Genomic DNA, 26380 nt, shown 5'->3' on the forward strand with positions numbered 1-26380 from the left:
ATAGGTAGTTGGATGGATGGGTGGATTAATGAATTGCTCTTGCTTGCTGTGATTGAGACCTTAGGTGAATGCAGGAGATGAGATGAATGACCTTTGCAAATGCATTCTTAACTTGTGATTCTATGTTCTACAGTTACTATCAGTAGCACCTCAAAAATTCTACATTGATTATTGACTTTCATATATTTATTTTAATTTTGTCTGAAAGGGAGAGAGAACACACACACACACACTACACACACAAAGAGAGAGTGAGTGAGCAAGAGAGAGAGATCTTCCATTTACCGGTTTGCTCCCAAATGTTCACAGAAACACAAGGCAGAGCCAAATCAAAACCAGGATCCTGGAACACAATTCAGGTCTCCCACATAGGTGGCAGGGATTCAAATAGTTGAGCCATTACCTGCTGCCTCCCAGGGTATGCAGTAGCAGGAAGCTGGAACTGGAAGCAGAGATGGGACTCAAACCCAGACATTCTGGTATGAAATGCAGGCCTCCCAGATGCTTTCTTTACTGCTGTGTAAAATGCTTGTCCTACATTGCTTATTAATATGGAAGAAATTGAAAACCTTGACTTCTTTTCTTTCTGTTTCATTTACAGGTCAAAAATGTCTCTAAAGCATTAACCACATATGTTGTGAGTGCCAGCATTTCAGATCTGTCCATTCAAAACTTGGCCGACCCTGTGGTTATCACTCTGCAGCATGTAGAAGGAAGTCAGGTAGCACATCCATTTTGTCTAAGAATCAGATGGCCTCAGAGCCCCTCCCTCTGTCATTTCCCTGTTAAAAATAATTGACTAATTAACAGATATGATTCTTTTTGTCATGAGGAAGCTTGTTTATCTTCCTGGATTTTTAAAAATATTTTTATTTCTATAAAGAGAACAGATTTCATGTAGTTCATAGATACAATTCTAAGAATATAATGATACTCCCCCCTTCCTCCCTTCTTCCCCCGCCTTTCTTTATTTCTTTTTTAATTTGTGCAATAACATATTTTTAATTTGCATAATAGTCAAAGGCTTAATGCTCAACATAGGAATTCAACAACTAAAAAGTAGAAAGATCACTGTAAGCAAGAATATATATAAGAGCTATAAACAATAATCGAATAGCAAGATGTGAGTCTAAGACTTAATGAAGATTACCTAATTATAAATAGCAAAGGTGGATTGTAATTGGGGCCTTCTTGAAACAATGCTTTATCCTAAAGGGATAATGAATGGTGGGCACTATAGCACTGTGATAGATTGGCAGGGCATGGACTCAAGGCGGGTGGATTGCTTGGTTGTCCTGTCACACTAAATGACATTTAATTCTGTTTACTTTTGAGTGAGACAAACATCTTATTCAAAATAATTCAACATTTGTATTCTTTGAATTCCCAGGAATACCATTAAAATATGTACTAATTATCACCGAGCAACTAAAAGTGTAGTCATATGGCATACCATAAGGTATATATTATTAAATGATCAAATTTAGTCTTAGTAGAAGAAGAATTACTATTTCATTCTTTGATGTTAATGTGTGTCCAGTGTGAAGTCTTAATAGCTTCCTTCATTCTCAATCTGAAAGACCATATGGTACAACATATTTTTCACTAGTCTTGATTCCAGAAGGGAAGAAGAAAAGGGAGAGTAGGAGAGCAAATTTTAAAAATAGACACCAAATGCAACATGTAAGATAGGTAAAGTCTTTTACTTTGGGTTAGAGAAGTCAATCCTAGCCTCCAGTTTCCTGAAAATGGTAGGAGCTGGTGAGGTCTTAAGGGCTGCACCATAGGATACTGCTCAACCTTGCTTCCATGAGGCTTGAGTTAACCTGTGAACCCCAAATTCCAAAGCTGCATGTGGAATACCTACCACACATCAATCCTGCACTAATTATACACAGCCCCTTCCTAAACCTTGCACCAGAAAGAAATGGCAAACTCCAAGGGCTATTAAATATTTTAAAGGGTGAAAACCAGATCATCATGCAGTGATATGCTGTTTTCTTACCTGTCATTCAGAGTTATTTGGGGTTAGCCTTAAAACCAATTCACGTATGCAACAAGTGTATGTGCATGTCTACTGTTTGAAAAGATATTGAGAAGAAAGCAATTGTGCAGTTGCCACTGTATGGAAGCTATCACAAGAAAAGATGCTTATCTCTGATTTCTTCCTTTTTCCAGAAATATGATCAAGTTCATTGTGCTTTTTGGGATTTTGAGAAAAACAGTAAGCATTTTTCTTAGCAAGCTTTGACTTTGCTCCAGACAATTTTCTATTTGGCAGTTGGATGAGAGGGAGTTGTGCTGAAGCTGCTGTCTTATCAGACCTCACAGAACACTCTGCATGACCAACACATAGGATATGATTTCTATATGGTATTCGTGCATTGGAATTAAAAACTTTACACTTGATAAGATACTTATTTGGGTGATTGGGAATCAGAAATATCACACAACTCTGAGGTAAGCAAAATGTGAAGAAAAAAATTTGGAAGGCCCATTGCTGAGTAAAAGTTAAGGAGTGATCACCTGGCTCTTTATCCGTGCTTTCCCGTGGCAAATTTTCAATGTTTGCTATCTCCTTCCCCATTTCTCACCTCATTTCTTCTAGACTGTGTGACCTTGGTTAGGCCATTTACCATCTCTGGATCCCCATCTTTGTTTATCTTGTCGTCAAGCAGATGAGACTTTTTGTTGGCCTCTGAGGGCCCTTCCTACAGGGATAAGCATGAGGCTTGGAGACAGTAAGGGGAGAGGTTGGGATGGCTCTTGTTGAATGGATTCCTCTTAGGTTCCTCATCTCCACTGGAATCTCAAGGGACTTCTGCAAATCGCAGGAAAATTCCACACAAATCAGTTTTTACTGGAATGCCAGGGTTGGCTATGTGAGGAGTTCTTTTACCTGCTGGAGCTCTGCCTGGGAACTCCTCCCCACCCTCCCACCCCAGTATCTTTGGTATTTGGGGACAAAAGGGGAATTATTTTCCCATTTAGTTCCCTGGGATGTAGGAATGCCACTCCATTTTTACAAGCAGAAATAACACTCTTCTTTCCTGGTCCCTTCCAAAGTTTCCCAGGGTAAGAATCTTGGTAAGCAATGAGTGTTCTCCTTCACAGCCTCAATAAATACATGTCCATGTACATTAATGCTAGTGGCTGAGAACCTTCCAGGGCATCCTTTGTCTCCCCTGCTCCTATTCTGTCCTGATAGGTCCTGAATCTCTGGAATCTATGGAATTTTCCCAGATAAAAATATTTGACTATACTTAGATGTACGCCCTTGGAATAACACCTGTGGTCTAGTGCCATGCTAAAGGTTCTATGCTGAATCTGGTCTTGTACCTGAGATATATAGATCATGATGGGATGGTGGTTGGTTCTAGAACTCTGAATATGCTCAGGAGAAACTAGGTATGTGTTAAATACATCAAAGGCTCCAGTTGGCCCTCAGGTGCTCTAGACCATGATGTGACTTTGGTACAAAGTGCTTGAGACCATATGCATTTTGGGTTGAACTGATTGTTTCAGTCTGTGTCAATCCGACCAAGTATACTCAAGTGTCACTCTATATTCCAGAGGTTCATGTCCTTCAAAAAATTTTAGGTTTGTTTATTTCCTATTGTTGGATACTTTTTAAAAAATGGCCCTGACTCTGCTGTTCCAGCATGGTAGCAGGGCTCTTGTTCTTGACTGGAGTCTGTCCTAATCTGTAGAGGTATGGTAAGAGAACAGAAAAGTGAGTGCCAAAGAAGTTACTCCATTTACAAAGTTCCCCAAAAGTCAATTTAGCCTATTAGACTTAATTTAATATCAATGTTCAATTATACCTCTATCTTGTTGTCTTAACACACATGCTAATTATAACACACACTCGGATGGTGCATATAATGAAATGTTAAACATTTCTGAGAAAAACAAAATTGCTTTGAAATTCCCTTCTGTCTCCTGCAGATGGGCTAGGTGGATGGAATTCGTCAGGCTGTAAAGTAAAGGAAACAAACGTAAATTACACAATCTGTCAGTGTGACCACCTTACCCACTTTGGAGTTTTAATGGTGAGTTGTCTCTTCATCACTCCTCAACAGAATTTTGACAGTTTTTATTGGATATATGTGAATTAAGTTATGGAAAAATGATATTAAGTGCAGTGTCCCCCACATCTTTGTTCATCCAAAGTAAAGCAGATTGAAACAAACGTTTATTTTTCTTCTTATAAAGTTAATGTCCACTTCTCAAATTTCAAACACAACAGAAAGGGATCCTGTGATTCCCTCTCATGAAACTATCACCTTTATCAGTCACAAGTGCATACATTTAGATTCTTTGCCTAGATGTCTATTAATGTATATTTTTGTTTTACAAAATGGGTTATAACTATTTATAGTGTTTTTATCACTTTTTTTACCTAATAATATATAGGACAACTTTCTGACAAATATGTATCTACTTCATTTTTTTTAAAAAAAGATTTGTTTATTTGAAAGTCAGAGTTTCAGAGAGGAGAGCGGGGGCGGGGGAGAGAGAGAGAAACACCTCTAGTTCATTTCCCAAATGGCAGCAATGGCCAGAGCTGGGCTGGTTTGAAGCCAGGAGTCAAAAGCTTCTTCTGGGTGTCCCACATGGGCACAAGAGCCCAAGTCTGGGGCCATCCTCCACTGCTTTCCCAGGCACATTAGTAGGAAGTTGGATCAGAAGCAGAGCAGCTAGACTTGAACTGGTACCCATATGGGATGCCATCACTGCGGGTTCTTATTTTAATTTTTTAACAACTTTATAGAATACTGTCTTGTGGATATAACACAAAGAATTAATGAATCCCTGATAGGTGAACATTTTAACTGTTACTGTTTTTCTTCATCATGAACATTGCTGTAACACACATTCTTACTAATTTATCTTGTGACACTGGTCTAAGTATTCCTGGATGATGAATTGACAAAAGTAGAATAGCAGGGTTAAAGGGTATGATCATTAAAATTTTGAAATTTTAATAGTTATTGTCAAACTGTGATGCGTGAAAGATGTAATTTTTATATACTTCCAATACTTAATCTAACAAGAATTATCCAGTCAATTCGCTTCCCAGGCTTAAAGCCTTTGGCGTCATTATTAACTCTTCCAGTCCCTCATTCCCTCTGGTCCTCCCTAACATCAAGACTAGCTGATTTTTCCTTTCAAATAGGTCTCAGGTATATCCCTTTTCTCTACTCACATCTGAATACTAATGCTAAGCTCTTTGAGGGCTGAAAGTCTGTTTTATGTTTCTTTGTTTTTTAAAAAACTCTATTCAACAAATAAGAGATGTTGAATTGGTAAGTGTTGAATTATGAGAATTTTGATTAGCTTCCTAATAAGCTAGGGCATTATAGGAGGAGTCAAATGACTGGTTTTCATGCCTTAGCTTTGTCAGTAACTCTTTGTGATCTTGATCATGTTACTTCACTTGTTTGGACCTTAATGCTTTCTTCTGAAATGTGAATGAATAAAGTAGACTAGAGTCAACTTTTGCACTACTGATATTCTGGCCAAATAGTTCTTTATTGTTGGGAGCTGTTAAGTGCTTTGTGAGATGCTGAGCAGCATCCTGGCTTCTACCCACTATATTTCAGTAGCAATCCCCCCTTCCACCCCAAGTTGTAACTGTCAAAATGTCTTTGGACACTGCCAAATGTTCCTGTGTGAAGGACAAAAATCACTCCCTGTTGAAAACTACCAGAGTAGGACCAGTGTTTCTTAAGCTTTTATGAGTCATGAATCTCTATAACCATCTGATGAAAGCTATAGACCTCCTTCCCAGATTGGTGCACACATATAGTAAGATAATTTCATTTGCCATTTCAGGTCTTTTATAGTCCTCAGATTAAGAAATTACTCAGCTATGTGATCTCTATGGTCCATTTTTTTCTTAATTTTATGAAAGTTATTTAAGGTCTCAGGAAAAGGAACATGTTTTTTGATGTTCTGTGTAGTGTTTTGGGATGTTGAATTCAGATAATGATTCACTTTGCATCCCAAATTCACATCTGACAATGGAATTAAGGACTAAATGTTCTTCAAATATTGTTGATGACTCTCCATACCCTGTACAAAGTAAGATGCACTAGGAGCTCTCAGCAAACAATAAGTGACCTTATCATAACTCCATCCATTTAATCTGGTTTTATAGGAACTATAACAGATATGTTATACATTCTGGGAACCTCTTGTTAGTGAGTACTAGAAACATTTTGCCACAAACTTCCTTTAGGAAATGTATAATATACCACATATTGCATTCCTTAGGATTTATCCAGGTCTACAGTGGATGCAATGAATGAACGGATATTAGTGCTTATAACACACACTGGATGTGGGATTTCCTCAATTTTCCTGGGAATTACAATGATGACATACATAATTTTTCAGTAAGTTGATACAGTGTTGCTCTGAGTAAGTTTTATTTGGTTTGATGGATGCTGTTATCATTGGAAGCTTGTTAATTTCACAAGAAAATCACAGTACGAGGTCAAATCCATTAGATTATGAAGTGGACAAGTTAATAACCAAGCAAAACAAAACAAAACAACCAAACGTCCTCTACACAAAATATTTTAATTGATTTTTAAAGCAAGAACATTGAGCTAGGAAAAGATTTCTCTAGCAGGATACAAGAACATTATCCATACAATAAACAGTTGGTAAAGTGGATTTCATTAAAAAATTTCATTTAAAATTTCCAAAAATTACAAAATTAAATCAATAAATATCAATAAATATTTACTTATCAGAAAAGTAAAGTAACCAAAGGAGATACACATGCACAATATATGTGTTTGCATATATATATTTATATATATTTAAATTTAGAAAATAATTTTTAATTTTCATTAAAACTTTAATTTCATTGAAAACTATTTCATCACAAATGAGTTGAAAAAGCAACCCACACATTGGGAGAAGATATTTGCTATTCATATACCTGGCAAAGGACTTGATGTGGAATAAATAAAGAACTCCTACAAGTCAAAAAGCAAAAGTCAGACAGTACAATTTTAAAATGGGCAAAAGACTTGAACAAGCATCACAGAAAAAAGAAAACAGAATATCCATCCACAACCCTTATTCCAATGGCCAGTAAACATGATAAATTTATCAACATGATTGCTTATCAGGTAAATGCTGATTAAAACCACAGTAATACACAAGGGTTCCTCAAGAAGTCCATGGAATTAAAAGATAATGTGCATTTCCATGAACTTTTTGAAGTACCTTGAACTTCTATGTACCTATTAGAATGGTTAAAATTATTGTTGACAGTAGTAAGTGTCAAAAATGATGTATAACAATTGCTAATGGGAATGTAAAATGGGAAACATACTTTGGAAAAAATTTCAGCAATACCTACTAAAGAAATATACATGTAACCATTGACCTGGAGTTTCACTTTTAAGTATATATTCAAGAGAATTGAGTGTATGTGTCCACTGAAATATATGTACAAGAATATTCATAGCAGCTTCAATCATAGTAGCCCCAAATTAGAAACCCCAATGTATATTAGCTGTTGACTGAATGAATAAATAATGATATATTTATAAAAATGAATTGCTGTATAGCAGTAAAGAATGAACAATTTCTGTACAACACAACATAGTATCTAAATATCATAGACAGAATTGAGCAAAGGATGCTGGAAAAAGAAAATAGCATACCTATTCCAATTACAGGAAAAACTAAATCTATGGGAATAGAAATTAGAATATTGGTTACCTCTGGTGGGGGGTGTTGAGTGGGAGAACTATGAAGGAGCCATCTGAGGTGTGGAAAATATTCTACCTTTTGATTGGGGTAGAGGTTCCACAGGTATATACATTTTTAAAGATTCATCAAGTTGCAATCTTAAGAACTGTGCATTTTACAATTTGCCTTAATTAAAAAATATGCAGAAAGTGAAAATTGAAAAATTTAAATCAATAAACACTTGACAGAAAGGTAAAAGAATCAAAGAGGATACACACACATATATGTGTTTGTATCTATAAATCTGGAAGATACTAGATCAGTTTCTACAAAGTGAAACTGTGATCACTCAGTGAAACTTAACGGCCATTGTTTCCATGATACCAAACATTGGGAATCTTTGGAAAAGCTCTAAGTTGAAAAGGTTTTTGTAGCCGTTTCACTGCTTGCCAATAAATAGAACCAGCCTACCAAAGCGGTGGTGACAGAATCTTAGTATTCAGGAAACTCCTTCCTGAATGATAAAAGGGGACTGCCTAGTTTAGAGACTTTTATTTTTCCTATTAGTGAAGGTCACTATATCTAGGATAATTTGACTATACCTGGAAAGAGGAAGAGAGCTCTAATATTTTGTATATGTCAAGTGAGTAATTTTAATTGACAGTTCTTTTATTCTCTCACTTCTTGTGGAAACAAGATGTGGCAATGCTTAATCAAAAAGAGACCCTCCTAACTTAGCATCATACTTTTCTTTTAGCAAACTTCGGAAAGATTATCCCTCCAAAATCCTGATCAATTTGTGCACAGCATTACTGATGCTAAACCTGTCATTTCTGGTCAATTCCTGGTTGTCATCATTTCAGAAAGTGGGACTTTGTATCACAGCCGCAGTGGTACTTCATTATTTCCTGCTTGCTTCTTTGACTTGGATGGGCCTGGAGGCAGTCCACATGTATTTTGCTTTAGTCAAAGTCTTCAACATATACATTCCTAATTATATCCTTAAATTTTGTCTAGTTGGTTGGGGTAAGTATATCTACCATTGTCCTTGATGTTTCTGCTTTAAGCCTTATGTCTTTTAAAATCCCAGTTCTGTCTCAGCCCATCTTGTGCTGCTAGAACCCAATGCCACAGCCTGGGTGATTTATAAATAATGTAGATTTATTTTTCACAGTTCTGGAAGCTGGAAAGTCCAAGATCGAGGGGCTTGCATATGGTGAAGGCCTTTGTGCTGCTTCGTAACATGGCAGAAGGTGCAACATGGACAAGAAAGTGAGGAAAGGGGGCAGAGTGATCCTTTTAGAAAGAATTCAGTTCTGTGATAACACACTCAGTCCCACAATAATGAATCCATTCCTGAGGGTATTGCCTTCATGATGTAATTAGTCCTTAAAGGGCACACTGTTCAAAACTGTTGTATTGGGGACTAAGTTTTCAACACACAAACTGTGGAGGGCACATTTGTTTTATTTTTTATATTTTCCAAATTTATTCATTGTATTTATTTTGAAAGGTGAGGAGTTAGGGGGTAGAGATCAAGAGCGAGAGAGATCTCCCATCCAGTGATTCGTGCTCCCAATTCTTGCAACAACTGGGGCTGAGTGAGGCTGAAGCCATGAGCCCAGAACTCAATATGAGTCTCCCACGTGGGTAGCAGACACTCAAGGACTTGAGGCATCATCTGTTCTCTCTTAGGGTGTTCATTAGTGGGAAGTTGGATCAGAAGTGGAGCCAGAACTGGAATCCAGTCCCTCAGATATGGGATGTGGGCATCCCAAATGCTGTCTTAATTGCTGCCCCAAACACTTGCCTCTGGAGGTCAAACTCAAAATCATACCAAGTTCCATTAGAGAAATTATTCAGTAAAAATTCTGTTAATGTAATAAATGATAAACTAAGGATCACCTCACTGGTGTTTATTTTTCTATCTTGTTCTCTACTTCTATTTCTGTATAAATTCAACTGAGCATTTATTATGGGAAGTTGATACACAAATATTTACTGAGCACTTGCTTGTGAGCTGGGCTAAATGCTGGATCTGCAGTACTAAACTATCTAATTTTATCCCTCCATTTACAGAAGTTATAGTCACAACAAATACTGATTTGGCAGCTGACAATTAGGCAGCACGTACACGTGCCAGACCTATTCCAAGTGCTTTACATACTCATTTAATCTTCACAAGCTCTCCATGGGATGGGTTTCATCGTTGCTCCAATTTAATAGATGAAAATAGCAGGGCACAGAGAAGTTAGGTAACTTACAAAAGTCACCTGTCTAATAACTGGCAGAACTGGGGGTTGAATCAAGGAGCCCATCTCCATCATTTGGACTTTTGACTTCTGTGATCCTATCATATTGTTAAAGGAACAGGGAAAAGACTTGAAGTGGGTGAAAGAGTACTGGGTCAGCCTTGACCTGACTTACCACACCTGATGACTGACCATCATTGCTGTCCTTGGAAGAAGATAGAAGTGGAATTCAGCATGTGCATTTCCTAATATAAATTTCACTTCATTGGTTTCCTTTCCTGGATTTCTAACTGATGGGGTCAGTGCAGCTCCATTCCCCCTTTCCCCTCATCTATTCAAAACATATCTTGGTTCAGAAAATGTGCCGAATGCATAGGAAATGTATATTAGCTAGTATACATAGGATATATAGTAAAATACATTTTATTCCACTGCCTTTGTGAAGACAATAGCTTCTTAATTAACTAATCATCCTTTTAAGGAGTTCATTAACATAGTACATGCTTTCACTGGACACATAATCATTGCTATCATCTGTACTAATGTGGGGAGCAGATACAGGAAATACTAAACAAAGTATAATCTAAAAATTTTTTTAGTATGTTTTGGAATCCATCAGAAACACAGAACCCAAAATAGTCAATCCACTTCCCTTTTATGCCTGGGCCCCCTCATTTGGATTCCACCAGAGGATTGACAATGTTATGGAAGAGGCTCCATGAATAATCCAAAAAGCAGATGATGTACATATGGCTAATGGTGAAAGGGCTGTAAATATCATTCGATCATGGCTTTTGTTTTTCCTCTTCACCACTCATTCTCAGCTTCCTTTTCAGATCCTTCCTCTGTCACTTGCTCTTACATGTTGGTATTCCCAAGGGCTCACTTCCTGTACCATTGAGATTCTCATTCCATACATTCTTCCTAGGGGTATAGGGGAGACACAAGGCAGGCCGAGGCCTGGTACTTGGAGGCAGGAAACCTTTGCATATCAAGTCCACACCCAAGCTAAAGCCAAAGACCTGACTATCTCAACAAATAAAGAAAGATGCAAGAAACCAGTCTTAGATCCAGCTCATTGTTTACATGATAGTGAAGGGAAGAGTAGCCAAAAATGACAGCCCCCAAGTTTTTGTTCTAAACCATAAAAAGAATGACACCAAAACCAAAAAGGAACAGATGCCCACAGCATGAGTTGTGGGATTCTCTGTTGCTGTGGAGCAGCTCCAGATGGAAGTTATGTGGTTTTCTATTCCACAGCTCTATACACAGAGGACAGGGTACAAAATTAGGCCCATACCTCTGCAAAACCCTGGGAGGTGAAGAGAAACTGTCTTATGACAGCCTCCCAGAGGAGATGGGGAGGCAGGTAAGTGATGGCATAGGAACATCTCCTCACAGGCCTCCTGTCTTCTTGCATTTGTGGAAGACCACAGGCATTCCACCAAAACTGAGGTAAGCTGCAGTCCAAACCTTGGCCTGTGTGTCTTGTGTGGACACATGCAAGGTCACGAGGAAGCCACTGCTGAGTCTCTACAGGGGGTTTCAGAGCATTTAAATATTAGGCAAATGCAATCAACTATCTATGTTTGAAGCTTTCCCTTCCTAATGCCAAAGCAACCTATTGAAAAGGTTTATTTCTTAATTTCAAACCCTGTCCAAAGCAGTATTCTCCACATTTTTCAAATATACCACAAATAAAGACAAACACAGCTTGAGGACTGCCACACAGATTCCAAACTCAATGTGAGGCCTCCCTCCAGTCCTCGCTTTCAGCGTCCAAGGGCTATTACAAAAAAATCTGCAGCATGCTAGGCAAGGTGCTAGGTTTGGGTTGTAAGATGTGAAGAGATTGCCCTGTTTATCACAGTATAGGACAGTAGAGGGTTTTTTTTAAAAAGATGTTTGACACAGCTTTGGAAGGTATCTTACAAAACCCCTAAAATATACATGGGTGGATGCTCTTAGTTTAGGAGAAATCATACCACTTTAGAAAGAAAGACATCATTTAAGTTTTACAATGTACATGAAATTGGATTTTTAAACCTTGTGTCTATATTCATGTCACGTTTGGCCATTTTGACTGAACTGATTGCTTTATTATAGTCTAGCTGAATGGACTGGTCATTAACTGGTCGATCTAGTCAAAATGTCAAACTAGTAACAAGTGTGGAAACAGCTTTTCTGTCAAACAAGACCTGCAGGCTGCAGCTGATTGCTTGTGCCCTTCCTCCAAGGTGACCTAGACCATAAGACACTGGGGCGATATTGAAAGGGAGATAAACAATTGGCGGCCCATCAGTGGAGAAGGACGACTTGATAGGAACTTGCATTCTGATGAGCTAGCTACTTCTATTGCCAAGTTGATTTTTTGGCACTTGAGCTATTTTTAATAACCAGTGGGTGTTGTATTGGAGCCATTGGCGTGCTGTTTAGTTTAGCAGATTGGAGAACTCCTAGAAATGTTTAACATTGAAGAATTCACAAACATTTTGCAAACAATGGTATTTTGATGCCTGCGCATGCTGTGGCTCAGTTAAACAGTGTCTTAATGTATCAGCGCCCACATAATTGATCAGGATTTTTCTTGCAGTACCTCACAGGATGCTTTCACCTTGCTTTCCCACTCTAGGAATTCCAGCCATCACAGTGGCAATCATACTGAGTGTGAGAAAAGACCTGTATGGAATTTTGAGTCCAGCGACTCCATTGTAAGTACCAGCATCTCTGCTTGTCAGTTGGTGGGGCCCTGATCCAGCAGGGTACCATGGGGTGTTCTGGTTTGGGGTTTGTTCTTAATACTGGCTTAAGTGAGTCTGAACCTTTCTCCTGTTAACATGGTCATGGCCACACTCATGTAATGGTTAGGTTACTGAGCTATTTTATGACCTTGGACAAGTTACCTTACCTCTCAGTTCCATTTCCTCTTCTGGAAAATGAGAATAATAATTGAAATGACATGGTGTATATAAGGTGTTCAGCATGTCGCCTGTTCCATGGTAATTGCTGTTGTAATTGGGACCTGTTATAATGTTTAAGCCCACAGACCATTGGAAAGTTAGTGGCCACTAGAAGGAAATACAGAGATGAGTTAGGAGACATTCTCTACTTTCCAACAACAAAGTTATTCCCTGAAGAAGAAGACTATACAGTTCTTCTTTGTCAACTGGCTCATCTTTGTTGTCTTCTTGTTTCTGTTTTTCCTTTTTCATTTGATGTGTGAGCTCATATCTTTAGTTCTCTCAATCACAGTCACAAGATAATAGCCACTCACTCCATTCCACCTCTCCAGAATGTTCTTTTATAGGCATGTAGATAATTACCCTATAATCCTTTAGGCTACACAATCTCATTTCAAATCTTCTGATTGCTTTCCACTGAACCAGATCTATTGTCTTTTCATTGCTTTTCAAGTTCTTGTCCACTGTAGTTTTCCTTTCCCACTAGACTGGAATCAAATGTAGAGGTCTTGCTCCCAAGACTCCACCATCTTTCATATTCAGATGACAGTTTTCAGAGGGTCAAAATAATATTTCTCTTTGCAATATTATTAATATTTTCTAATGAAAATTCTTCATTATCTTTTCTCTCCCCTTTCTCTTCCCTTACTCCTCATCACCCCCTCTGTCCCTCCTCCTCACTGGTTTTGTGACCTACAAGATCCCTAGTGACTACCTAATGGAGATTCTTTTTTCAAATATCAAGCAAAGGCAAAGCTAGAACAACATCAACTCCACTCTTATCCAAAAGAGCCCTTTCATATGTGAATTCATTAGTAAGATGTAGATTTCTCTAATGGGTGTTTAAAAATTAAATTTTGAAGACATAACTCATGCACATTGTACAAAATCCAAAAGTACAAAAAGGGTAGAGGATGAACAGTAAGCCCTACCCTTAACTCCCAGCTACTCAGTTTCTCCTCTTTGAGGTAACTCTTATTACCAATTAGTTATTAGCAATTTAAATTTGCATAGATGTTTTCTTGGGTTTTTTGGGTTGTTAACATTCATTTTATTTTATTTTAAAGATTTTCTTATTTATTTGAAGGCAGAGTTACAGAGAGAGAGGGAGAGATAGAGATTTTCTGTCTGCTGCTTCTCTTCCCAAATGGCGACAATGGCTGGGACTGGGCCAGGCTGAAACCAGGAGCCAGGAACCCAGGAACTTCATATAGGTCTCTCATGTGGGTACAGGGACCGAAGTACTTGGGCCATATCCCACTGCTTTGTCAGGCGCATTAGCAGGGAGCTGAATCTGAAGTGGAGCAGCTGGGACTAAACCAGTGCTTATATGGGTTGCCAGCATGGTGGGTGCTCTGTAACACCAACCCCAAGTTTTGTTTTTATCTTTAACTGACACTAATAATTATACATATGTATAGGTAAGATAAGATATTTTGATAACATGTCCACATTGTATAATGATCAAATAAGAGTATTCAGCATGTCTATCACCTCCAACAATAATCATTTATTTGTGGTGAGAACATTTACAGTATTTTCTTCTAGCTGTTTTGAAGTACACAATATAATATAATATTGTTGAATATATTCAACCTCACCTCCAACAATAATCATTTATTTGTGGTGAGAACATTTACAGTATTTTCTTCTAGCTGTTTTGAAGTACACAATATAATATAATATTGTTGAATATATTTAACCTACTCTGCAATCTGATATCAGAACTTATTCCTCCTTTGTCTCCATTTATCAGCTTCCCCTACTCTCCTCTTCTCCTTCCCCCATCTAATCCCCAGTAACCACCATTCTGCTCTCTACTTTTTTTAAAGTTTTATTTATTTGTTTGAAATCAGAATTGCAGAGAAGGGAGAGAGAGAAAGAGAGAGAGAGAGAGAGAGAGAGAGAGGGAGAGAGAGAAAGAAATGAATCTATGAATTTTCCATCGACTGGTTCACTCCCCCAAATAGCCCCAGTGGACAGGGCTGGGCCAGGCTGAAGCCAGGAGCCTCATCAGGGTCTCCCATGTGGGTATGGGGCCCAAAGACTTGGGCCACCTTCTGCTGCCTTCCCTTATGAATTAGTAGGGAGCAAGATAAGAAGTGGAGCAGCCAGGACTTGAACTGGAGCCCACATAGGATGCCAGCACTGCAGACAGAAGCTTAAGCCAATACTCCACAGCTCCAGCCTCTACTCACTACATCTGTGGCATCAACTTTTGAAGAATCCATGTATGCATAATCTCTGGAATACTTTGTTACCCAAATGGTAGCTATTTGCCATTTGGTACCTTGCTCTTTTCACTTAATTTATCTTGTAAATGGGTCTCTATACAAACAGATAGCATGGCATTATTTTAATAATTTTCTATAGTCTCTTTTTTTTTTGACAGGCAGAGTTAGACAGTGAGAGAGAGAGAGACAGAGAGAAAAGTCTTCCTTCCATTGGTTCACCGCCCAAATGGCCGCTATGGCCGGTGCGCTGCAACGATCCAAAGCCAGGAGCCAAGTGTTTCCTCCTGGTCTCCCATGTGGGTGCAGGGCCCAAGCACTTGGGCCATCCTCCACTGCCTTCCCGGGCCACAGCAGAGAGCTGGACTGGAAGAAGAGCAACCGCACAGAATCCGGTGCCCCGACTGGGACTAGAACCCCGGGATGCTGGCGCCGCAGGCGAAGGAGTAGCCAAGTGAGCCACCACGCCAGCCTCTATAGTCTCTTTTAAGGCTGGAGATGATGATATTCATGGAACCCTAAGTATTAGACCTTTTTTTTTTCTTTTTTGACAGGCAGAGTGGACAGTGAGTGAGAGAGAGACAGAGAGAAAGGTCTTTCTTTTGCCATTGGTTCACCCTCCAATGGCCGCCGCGGCTGGCGTGCTGCAGCCAGCGCATCACGCTGATCTGAAGGCAGAAGCCAGGTGCTTCTTCTGGTCTCCCATGCGGGTGCAGGGCCCAAGCACTTGGGCCATCCTCCACTGCACTCCCGGGCCACAGCAAAGAGCTGGCCTGGAAGAGGGGCAACAGGGAAAGAATCTGGCGCCCCAACTGGGACTAGAACCAGGTGTGGCGGTGCCGCAAGGCGGAGGATTAGCCTATTGAGCCACGGCGCTGTCCAGTATTAGACCTTAATAGGGAAATCAAATGTTTTTCCATGTTTTCCGAAAAGACACACACACACACACACACACACACACACAAATTCCCACGTACCAATATGAATAATATGACCAAAAGAGATTTTCCTGGTTTTGGAAAAGAGGTCTCAGCTACGTTGACACACACTTAAATTAGTCAAGCTTGCCTGTTTTCAAAAATCAGAAGCAATTCCTCTAGTAACCAGAAATTATATCAAATGGGGTATCTGTTCATATAAGCCCTTGTGTATTTCTTCTTTAACAGAAACTGTAAAGTCATCCATAGTCCAAATACATTATATTTTAAAGCAATACAACTAGAGCTGTCCTCTTTTTGTTGCATTTTCATTAACTCTGATAATCTCATCATTGTTTGATATAGCGTTCAGAAAAGGTACTCATTGCCTCTGTCCTTTTACTGTGATATTTACCATGCAAAGCAGAATTCATCCTGCAAATAAAAGCTCAGGTAGAAGGTGGGAAGGTGAAGAGCCACTTTGTGGGAAAACACATAATTTGTTTTTCTGTTGTCGAGGAGGAGAAAAATCTCCCAGGGAATTGGACTAAGAGGTTTCTGTATATGCAGGGCAGAAACATCTCCAAGGATTTCTGATGTGGCATTGGAAAGATCTCTGAATTGGAACACAGGACATTGGGAGTCTAATGGCAGCTTGGCTTCTAGTGACTCTTGGCGAGTTAGTTTACCTACCTAGTTCATCTAGGGGTGCTTAGATGCGATGAAACTGACTAGGTGAACTTCAGAGTCTCTGCACAATAGGAGTTTCTATTTTATGTTTCCCTATCTCACACAGCTCCTCTTTGTTTCTTACAGTTGTTGGATTAAAGATGATTCCAACTTTTACATCTCAGTGGTGGCTTATTTTTGCCTCATATTTCTCTTGAATTTCTCCATGTTTTGCACTGTTCTGGCTCAGCTGAATTTAATGAAACTCCAGAGCCAGAAGACCCGGCGGAAGAGGATCCTGCATGACCTCAAAGGCACAACAAGCCTGACATTCTTACTTGGCCTCACCTGGGGTTTTGCCTTTTTTGCCTGGGGACCCGTGAGGATCTTTTTCTTGTATCTTTTTGCCATTTTCAACACTTTTCAAGGTCAGTGCTCCTTCTTTGTCCTTCTTGTGATAGCTAGATCTGTACCAAAGTGTTTGCTTCTTTGGAAAATAATCTCATTTATTAGAGACTCAAAGGAAGGGAAAATACTACAGGAGGCCTCTGTTCTTAGTGAGTTGCCAGGCAGCCTCTGGAAACATTAGTTAGACATCAGTCTTCATTCAGTGAACACACAGCCCCTCTCACTCATGGATGTAGAAAGAAGCCAAGATAGCTAATCTAACTCTAGCTGGTCCACAATGTCTGTATCAAACACTGATTAGTAATATTTCTCATAGTATTCATTGCATCAACACGTTGCACTTGTAAATGTACAGATTCACACACATGTTAACATTTTGAAATATACAGTCTGGCTGAACATAGTAGTTACTTGAACAGTAGAGACATTCAAGTTTTGATCCCATGGGCTCTGTTTGCATCAGATATTCTGATGTTTTGGGGAAAAGCCATACTAGGAAATCAAAGAGTCATACAAGAATGAAGATTAAAAACAAAGAGCCAGGGGCCAAGGCAACAGGTCAAAGTTCTAGTCTTGGTTTTGCTACAAACTAGCCTTAAAGAGCTCCCCAATTTGGTTAGATTGGGTGATAATAAGCTAAGGATTCTACAGCTCTTTAGTCTAATTCTTATATTCTGGTGAAAAAACCAAATGATCAATTGAAGTAATGAAATAGTAGACAAAAGGTAGTATGAAAAGTAAAATCTAGTCAGATCTAAGTAAGAATTGATGCTTATTTCAAGCTGATTTTTAATAATTAAAACATCTTGGGAAGGGGAGGACATGCAGAATGATTTCATGGGAATCTCAAATTCCACTCTATACTCTTTACCCTCAAGTTTGCTTCAGTCAATTTAGGCTACTGGGACAGGCTGAGAAACAGTGGGTTAGGCTCTTCCTTAATACCCTCCATTTTTTTTTCATTCAATAAAGTCCCTTTTCCAAAGTGCAGTCCACTGGAAGGACTTTCTAGTAGGAAAGTTCTGTGATCAAAGAAGCTTGAGAAATGTAGCAAAGTACTTTTCCCCATTCTTGGAGTAGTATAAGATGCATCGGCAGGGTAAAAGTTCTGAGAAACTGTTGGAAAAAATAATCTTTAAAAATTTGTTCGAACCTCATAACCTTTCTTTTTTTTATGTGTAAAATGACAACTATGGAAAAAGTTCTGGGTGAAGAACTGAAAAAAGTATATTATTTTATAGTTTTTTTAACTTTTATTTAATAAATATAAATTTCCAAAGTACAGCTTAAGGATTACAATGGCTTTTTCCCCCCATAACTTCCCTCCCACCAGCAACCCTCCCATCTCCCGTTCCCTCTCCCATCCCATTCACATCAAGATTCATTTTCAATTATCTTTATATACAGAAGATCAATTTAGTATATACTAAGTAAAGATTTCAACAGACTGCACCCACACAGACACACAAAGTATAGAGTACTGCTTGAGTAGTAGTTTTACCGTTAATTCACATAGTACAACACATTAAGGACAGAGATCCTACATGGGGAGTAAGTGCACAGTTGATTTAACAACTGACACTCTTATTTATGACATCAGTAATCACCAGAGGCTCTTGTCATGAGTTGCCAAGGCTATGGAAGCCTTTTGAGTTTGCAGACATCTATCTTATTTAGACAAGGTCATAGTCAAAGTGGAAGTTCTCTCCTCCCTTCAGAGAAAGGTACCTCCTTCTTTGATGGCCCATACTTTCCGCTGGGATCTCACTCACAGAGATCTTTCATTTAGGTTTTTTTTTCTTGCTAATGTGTCTTGGCTTGCCATGCCTAAAATACTCTCATGGGCTCTTCAGCCAGATCTGAATGCCTTCAGGGCTGATTCTGAGGCCAGAGTGCTGTTTAGGACATCTGCCATTCTATGAGTCTGCTGTGTATCCCGCTTCCCATGTTGGATCGTTCTCTCCTTCTTAATTCTATCAGTTAATATTAGCAGACACTAGTCTTGTTTATGTGATCCCCTTGACACTTAATCCTATCATTATGATCAAAATGAATTTAACTGATCACTTTGACTAGTGAGATGGCATTGGTACATGCCACCTTGATGGGATTGAATTGTAATCCCCTGGCACGTTTCTAACTCTACTATTTGGGGCATGTCAGATTGAGCATGTCCATAACCCTTCTTAATAGATGTATTTATTTATTTGAGAGGCAGAGGCAGAGAGAGGGAGAGAGATAAAGGTCTTCTATCCACTGGTTCACTCCCCAAATGGCTGCAACAGCTGGAGCAGGGCCTATCTGAAGCCAGGAGCCAGGAGCTTCTTCCAGGTCTCCCATATGACTGCAGGGACCCAAGCACTTGGGCCTGCTTTCCCAGGACATAGCAGAGAGCTGGATAGGAAGTGGAGCAGCTAGGACTTGAACCGGTACCCATAAGGGATGCTGGCACTGCAGGTGGCAGCTTTACCCACTAAGCCACAGTGCTGGCCCCCATACCCCTTTTATGTAGTGGTTGTTAACCCTTTGGAAACCTTGAATAATATGACTGGGTACAGCTTTTGACCTCATGTGTAATAACTCAAGAAACCACCTAATTTTAGCATAATAAAATGAGTTACCCAAACAATTCAGTCCCACCAAATTCTGCCAGTCTTATACAGCAGTCACTCTTATCCATGGTTTCACCTTCTGCAGTGTTAGCTACCTTAGTCTGAAACTATTAAGTGGAGAATTCCAGAAATTCACAGTTTTAAATAACTTGCATTACAGGTTAGTGTTATAATTGTTCTATGTTATTGTTTAGTGTTGTTAATCTCTTCCTGTGGCTAATCTATAAATCAGACTTTATCATGGGTATATAGCATATATAGGCTTTGGTATTATCTGTGGTTTTAGGGGTCCATTGAGGGTCTTGGAATACATTTTCCATGAGTAAGGGTGACTACAATACACCCATATGCTAACTGGGGTGTGAAAAGACACAAAACGTGCTGTTCTAACTCCACATGCCACTTTCATTGCCTCTGGTAGCAGGAGTAGACATTTGAGGAACTCTCCACACCACTCATACTTGGTTTTCTCTGAGGATACCAGCACTTAGTTTCATGCAAGATTGCTGACTCAGGCCCTGCTGATGATTCTACACTTTTTCTCTGGACAGAATTGCCTGGCACAGGCTGAAGCATTCTAATTCAATACTCTAGCACAACGCTTTAACCTCAAAGACCAACCAGCTTTGGCATAATATTCCACAGAAGTGGTTTAGGAACCAGATGCTTTGTAGACTTCTTTCCCAGTGATGACATCAGGCCTCTCTCTGGCTCACTATGTCTGAGGAGAAATGTACTCATTGTATGGAAAGAAGGGTTAAAGCAAAGCTGGCAGAAGAACAAGAAAGCAAAGCAGTTATAAGCCTAAGAAGGAAGGAACAGGTGTTTTCAAAATAGCAAGGGCTCCATTCCTGTGGTACAAGAGGAGAGTAATATATCTCAGCAGGGAGCCTACAAGGGTACAAGCAGAATTTAATTTATATATATATATATATGTTTTAATTATTCATTTGAAAGGCAGTGTTACAGAGAGAGGGACACACACACACACACACACACACACTTGCACAGATCTTTCCTCTGGAGATTCACTCCCCAAATGGCTCCAACAGCCAGCTCTGGGCAAGCCTGAAGCCAAGAGCCTATAACTGTATCCAGATCTCTCCCACATGGGTGCAGAGACGAAAGTACTTGGGCCATTTTCCGCTGCTTTCTTCAGGCATATTAGCAGAGAGCCAGATCAGAAGTGGAGCTGCTAGGACTTGAGCTGGCACCCTTATGATATGCCAGATTTGCAGGAGGCAGCTTAACCTGTTGTGCCACAATGTCGGCCCCTAATTACATATATTTTTAGAATTATTTACTTATTTTGAAAGAGAGAGAGAGAGAGAGAGAGAGCGAGAGCAAGCGCTCCCAGTCCCCCTGGTTTGCTACCCATATATCTGCAACAGCTGACCATGAGCCAGGCTGAAGTCAGGATCCTGGGACTCAGTCTGAGCATTCTATGTGAATGGCAGGGACCCAAGCACTTGAGTCATCATCTGATGCCTCCTGGGATGTGCATTTACAGGGCTGGAATCAAAAGCAGAGCTGGGACTTGAAGCCAGGTACTCCGGAATGGAATGCAAACCTTCCAAATGGTATCTTAACTGCTGCACCAACGCCTGACCCCTTTCTTTCAGGTTAAAACCAAACAGAGCCAAGCTGTCTTTGTTTGACAGATATGCCTTATGTCAGTCAAGAGTCAAGCCTTCCTATTTCTGCCTATAAGATAGAATGTGCCATCTTGTAGCCAGGGGATTTTCAGAACCCTGAACTCAAGTCTCTCTCTCTCTCTCACACACACACACTCACACACACATGCGTACACACACACAAATAACTTCTAAACAAGAATGTAGAGAAACAAATGAACAAAGCAGGCATTCCAATGATAAATAGTAGCCTTGCAATTCCAGCTGAAGGGGGTCGCCCTGTTGTCAAGAAGGAAAATAATTATGCCCATGATGAGGTATTCGTGAAGGAGGGGTACACGAATGAAAATGTGGGTGACAAAAACCTCCCATCTTCCCTCATGCCTGTGTTCTAGTGAGTAAGCAGATCAATCTGTTATTGGGGAGGAAAAAGAAGGCTGTCGGGCAGAGAGGGAGAGCTGGCAGGCAGCCCATTGGAATTCACAGAATAACCTTTAAGTCTGAGAACTAAATAAACCACTCTGAGGAAATCAGAGCAGTGATAGGTGCTTGATATCACTGTGACCCCTTGTTCATGCTGAAGCTGGAGGTATTTTACCTACTCTGAGACTAGAGTTTGCTTTCATCTGGTTGCTGCACTACCTTCTAGGTGGCTGCTGCTCAGAAAAGGAGGGAATGCTGCTGAATTCATTGCCACAGTTGTTTGATTACCAATGGAGCAAAAGCTCTTGGGAGGGTTAGTGAGACATGCTATTCTGTTCAGCCTCCAGATTGCTACCTTCCACCTGGAATCACAGAGTCTCAGGACTAGGGCCAGAGAAACCAAGATTTTTCCAATGCAACTTCCCTTCAAGTGACAGGAAGTTAACTTGCTTTTGCCTGAAACTTCGTTGGGACAGAGAGCTCCCCATTGCATGAAGCAGAGCATTTAACTTCTAATCAGCTCTGATTCTTGTACATGTCTTCCTCAGCTGAGGGTAGCATAGCGCAATAGTTAAGACCTTGGTGGTGTGCAGATTGCCTGTGTTAAGTCTTATTGTTGCCAGCTCAATATTAGATCTATGATCTGGGTCAAGCCCACTAGACTTCTTGGACTTCTAGGTCTCTCGTGTATAAACATGAGGCTAATAGCACAATGCCTATTATGCAGGCATTGCTTAGTAAATGCTAACTGTAATTTGTTTTAATATGTTTGCTCTGTGGATTCTTCCCATTGCTCCTGCTTCTAACCTGGAAACTGCACATAACAGACTTAATTTGTCCGTTTCATGACAGCCCTTTCAGATCTCTGACTGATGCTACTGCCTTTTCTCACTCTATGTTTTCCCCTCCAAATTGTTTCTTATCCAGAAGCAGCACCCTGGTTCTATCAGCTTTCCCTCAAGCTTATAACTATCCTTATTTTCTCTGTTGCTGACTACTTGTTTGTCATCATCCTCTTAAAACAAAATCTCTCAGACTGAACATGGTGCTGGTGAAAGGTATGGTCAAATCAAGGCAGTTGAAAAGACACTCTCACCCACCTTAGTCAAGATCCTTTACTTGCACCAAGGCCCTAGCCAAACTTCGATTTAGAGGCATTTTCAATTGATTTATATTCAGTTTGCAGTGGGTTAAGACCACTTCACTGCTGTTTATTTACCTTCAAGACAACTGGTCAGTGTAGAGACAAGCTGAACCCTGTATAGAGCACAAAGTTTCCCAATGTGCACTTGAGCCAAAATAAATACTTAAAAGATCATGGAAGTATTGCTAAGATTGTAGAAACATTTGAGAGTTTATGGATCAAGTGCTTTGGAGTTCAAATCAATGAACATCTTTTGAGCTGCCACACATTCACACATTGTGCTGGAAGCAAAAGGAAAAGTGATGAAAAAGATGAAAAGGAAACACACTCAGCCCTTCAAAGAGCCTTGACAGGAGTTATTTCTGCCAATTCCACACTCAAATTCAGGAAACCCAATTGGGCCTCTGAGAACTTGCAATTAGGATAAACTTGAATGCTGTTCTCATATCTCAAAGAGATATTTTAAAGGATGCTGGTAGAAACCTTAAGAATCTCCCTCCAGAAAGAAGTATGGTTGTCTTCTTGGAATTGTATCTGTGAAATACATGAAATCTGTTCTCTTTATGTTAATACAAATTTAAAAAAGATAAAGAAGAATATCTTTTCTATTTGCAAGACAAGATCAAGGTTAACAACAGAAATTGAGGGTAACAAACACTCGCTTTCCATACAATCTAATTTTGTCCAAGAGCATATGTCTTGCCTGTGTAGCAAATTATCTCCCAAGTTTTAACAGCTTAAAACAGCAAACATTTATTATTCTACACAGTGTTAGAGAAAGAGAAACTTAACTGGGTCTTTCTGATTCAGGGTCACTAATGAAGTTGGAGTCATCTGGGACTAACATAATCTTTTTTTTTCTAATTTTTTTTTGACAGGCAAAAGTGGACAGTGAGAGAGAGACAGAGAGAAAGGTCTTCCTTTGCCGTTGGTTCACCCTCCAATGGCCGCCGCGGCTGGCGCGCTGCGGCCGGCGCACCACGCTGATCCGATGGCAGGAGCCAGGTGCTTCTCCTGGTCTCCCATGCGGGTGCAGGGCCCAAGCACTTGGGCCATCCTCCACTGCACTCCCAGGCCACAGCAGAGAGCTGGCCTGGAAGAGGGGCAACCGGGACAGAATCCGGCGCCCAGATCGGGACTAGAACCCGGTGTGCTGGTGCTGCAAGGCGGAGGATTAGCCTAGTGAGCCGCGGCGCTGGCCTGGGACTAACATAATCTAAAGGCTAGACCGGGTCTGAGGGATCTGCTTCCAGGAAGGTTCATTCATGTGGCTATGCCTTGAAGCCTCTGTTCCTCACCATGTGGGCTTCTCCATGGGATGCCAGAATGTCCTGAAGAAAGAATACCTGGCTTCCTTCAGAGCAGGTGGAGAGAGAGAGAGAGAGACAGAGAGAGAGAGAGAGAGAGAGAGAGAGAGAGAGATTGATTTTTCTAACCTGATATTAGAAGTGACATGTCATCATTTCCACCATATTCTATTGGTACAGTGTGGAAGGGTATTACATAAGGATGAGAATGCCAGGATGTGAGGCTCATGAGCAGCCATTTCAGATGCCATAGCAGACCTCATCTCTCATATTCTGCAATGGACAGCAGCCTAGAGAGAAAACAGTGAAGGCTTAATATAGACTTTTACACATTCTCTGAGAAAGAAGCTAGGTAAATGACATCAGAAAACACGTAATGGCACCAGCAATCTGTGGTGACAAGAGCACACCTGGGTCTGGGCAATGGGGACAACTAGTGAAAGAAGCTGAAAAAGACTGACTTTTTTCTCCCGGTTTAGGCTTCCTCATTTTTGTGTTTTACTGTGTGATGAAGGAGAGTGTGCGGGAGCAGTGGCAGATACTCCTCTGCTGTGGGAGGTTGCGTCTGGATAACTCTTCTGGTAAGATGCCAGCTTGGGTAAGGTTTTTTTTTTTTTTTTTTTTTTTTTTTGTGGTTAACAAAACCTATTTGATTAACTTGCTTTTTCATTGAGTTCATACAGAATCAGCATTAAAATAGGCAACATTTGCTTGTCATGAAAATGATTTGTGCTATGGATGCAACTGGAAACCATTATACTTAGCGAAATAAGCCAGTCCCAAGAAAGACAGATACCATATGTTTTCCCTGATCTGTGGTAACGAATAGAGTACTTAAAATGTATTGTATTGGAGTGAGATGGACATTTTGAGATTCGATGATTACAGCCCTTGTTACTACTGTTGAGAAACAGTGTTTTTTTTTCTTTTTACTGTTTCTTGAACTCTTATTGATAGGGTTAATCTTATGAGTATAAAGTGAGCTAAAAATAGATCTTTGTAAAAATTAAGAGTGGGACCAACTTACCCCTAATGGTAGAGCTGGAAACGTGCCAGGGGATTCCAGTTCAATCCCACCAAGGTGGCATGTACCAATGTCATCTTACTAATCAAAGTTATCAGTTAAATTCATTTTGATCATAATAATAGGATTAAGTGTCAAGGGGATCACATAAACAAGACTAGTGTCTGCTAATACTAATGGATAGAATTAAGAAGGAGAGAATGAGCCAACATGGGAAGCGGGATACACAGCAGACTCATAGAATGGCAGATGTCCTAAACAGCACTCTGGCCTCAGAATCAGCCCTTAAAGCATTCAGATCTGGCTAAAAAGCCCATGAGAGTATTTTAGGCATGGAAAGCCAAGACACATTAGCAAGAAAAAAAAAGATCTAAATGAAAGATCTCTGTGAGTGAGATCCCAGCGGAAAGTATGGGCCATCAAAGAAGGAGGTACCTTTCTCTGAAGGGAGGAGAGAACTTCCACTTTGACTATGACCTTGTCTAAATAAGATAGATGTCTGCAAACTCAAAAGGCTTCCATAGCCTTGGCAACTCATGACAAGAGCCTCTGGTGATTACTGATGTCATAAATAAGAGTGTCAGTTGTTAAATCAACAACAGGAGTCACTGTGCACTTACTCCCCATGTAGGATCTCTGTCCTTAATGTGTTGTACTATGTGAATTAACGGTAAAACTACTACTCAAGCAGTACTCTATACTTTGTGTGTCTGTGTGGGTGCAGTCTGTTGAAATCTTTACTTAGTATATACTAAATTGATCTTCTGTATATAAAGATAATTGAAATTGAATCTTGATGTGAATGGGATGGGAGAGGGAGTGGGAGATGGGATGGTTGTGGGTGGGAGGGAGGTTATGGGGGGAAAAGCCCCTATAATCCAAAAGCTGTACTTTGGAAATTTATATTTATTAAATAAAAGTTGAAAAAATATTAATTTTAAAAACTTAAGAGTAGGAATAGGAAAGGGAGGAGGAACAAGGGTTGGAGCATGGACAAGAGGAAGGGTACAGTGGGAAGCTTCACTATGTTCCTGAATATGTATATATGAAATACATGAAACTTGTATAACTTAAATAACATTT

The 26380-nt window shown here is 39.9% G+C and overlaps 1 protein-coding gene across 1 annotated transcript in view; it reads left to right on the forward strand.

The window, feature by feature from the left end:
* The window catches only part of ADGRG4 (adhesion G protein-coupled receptor G4), a 149454-nt gene that overhangs the window by 116430 nt on the left and 6644 nt on the right, over positions 1–26380 (forward strand). The window contains 8 exon segments of the mRNA XM_089323950.1: positions 602–721; positions 2179–2224; positions 3949–4052; positions 6280–6401; positions 8474–8742; positions 12601–12679; positions 16893–17173; positions 24753–24854. Coding sequence (XP_089180076.1) covers positions 602–721; positions 2179–2224; positions 3949–4052; positions 6280–6401; positions 8474–8742; positions 12601–12679; positions 16893–17173; positions 24753–24854 — 1123 coding nt within the window.

Source organism: Oryctolagus cuniculus, chromosome X (assembly GCF_051225735.1).
Source record: "Oryctolagus cuniculus isolate XC-2025 breed Fujian yellow rabbit chromosome X, ASM5122573v1, whole genome shotgun sequence".
Taxonomy (NCBI): domain Eukaryota; kingdom Metazoa; phylum Chordata; class Mammalia; order Lagomorpha; family Leporidae; genus Oryctolagus; species Oryctolagus cuniculus.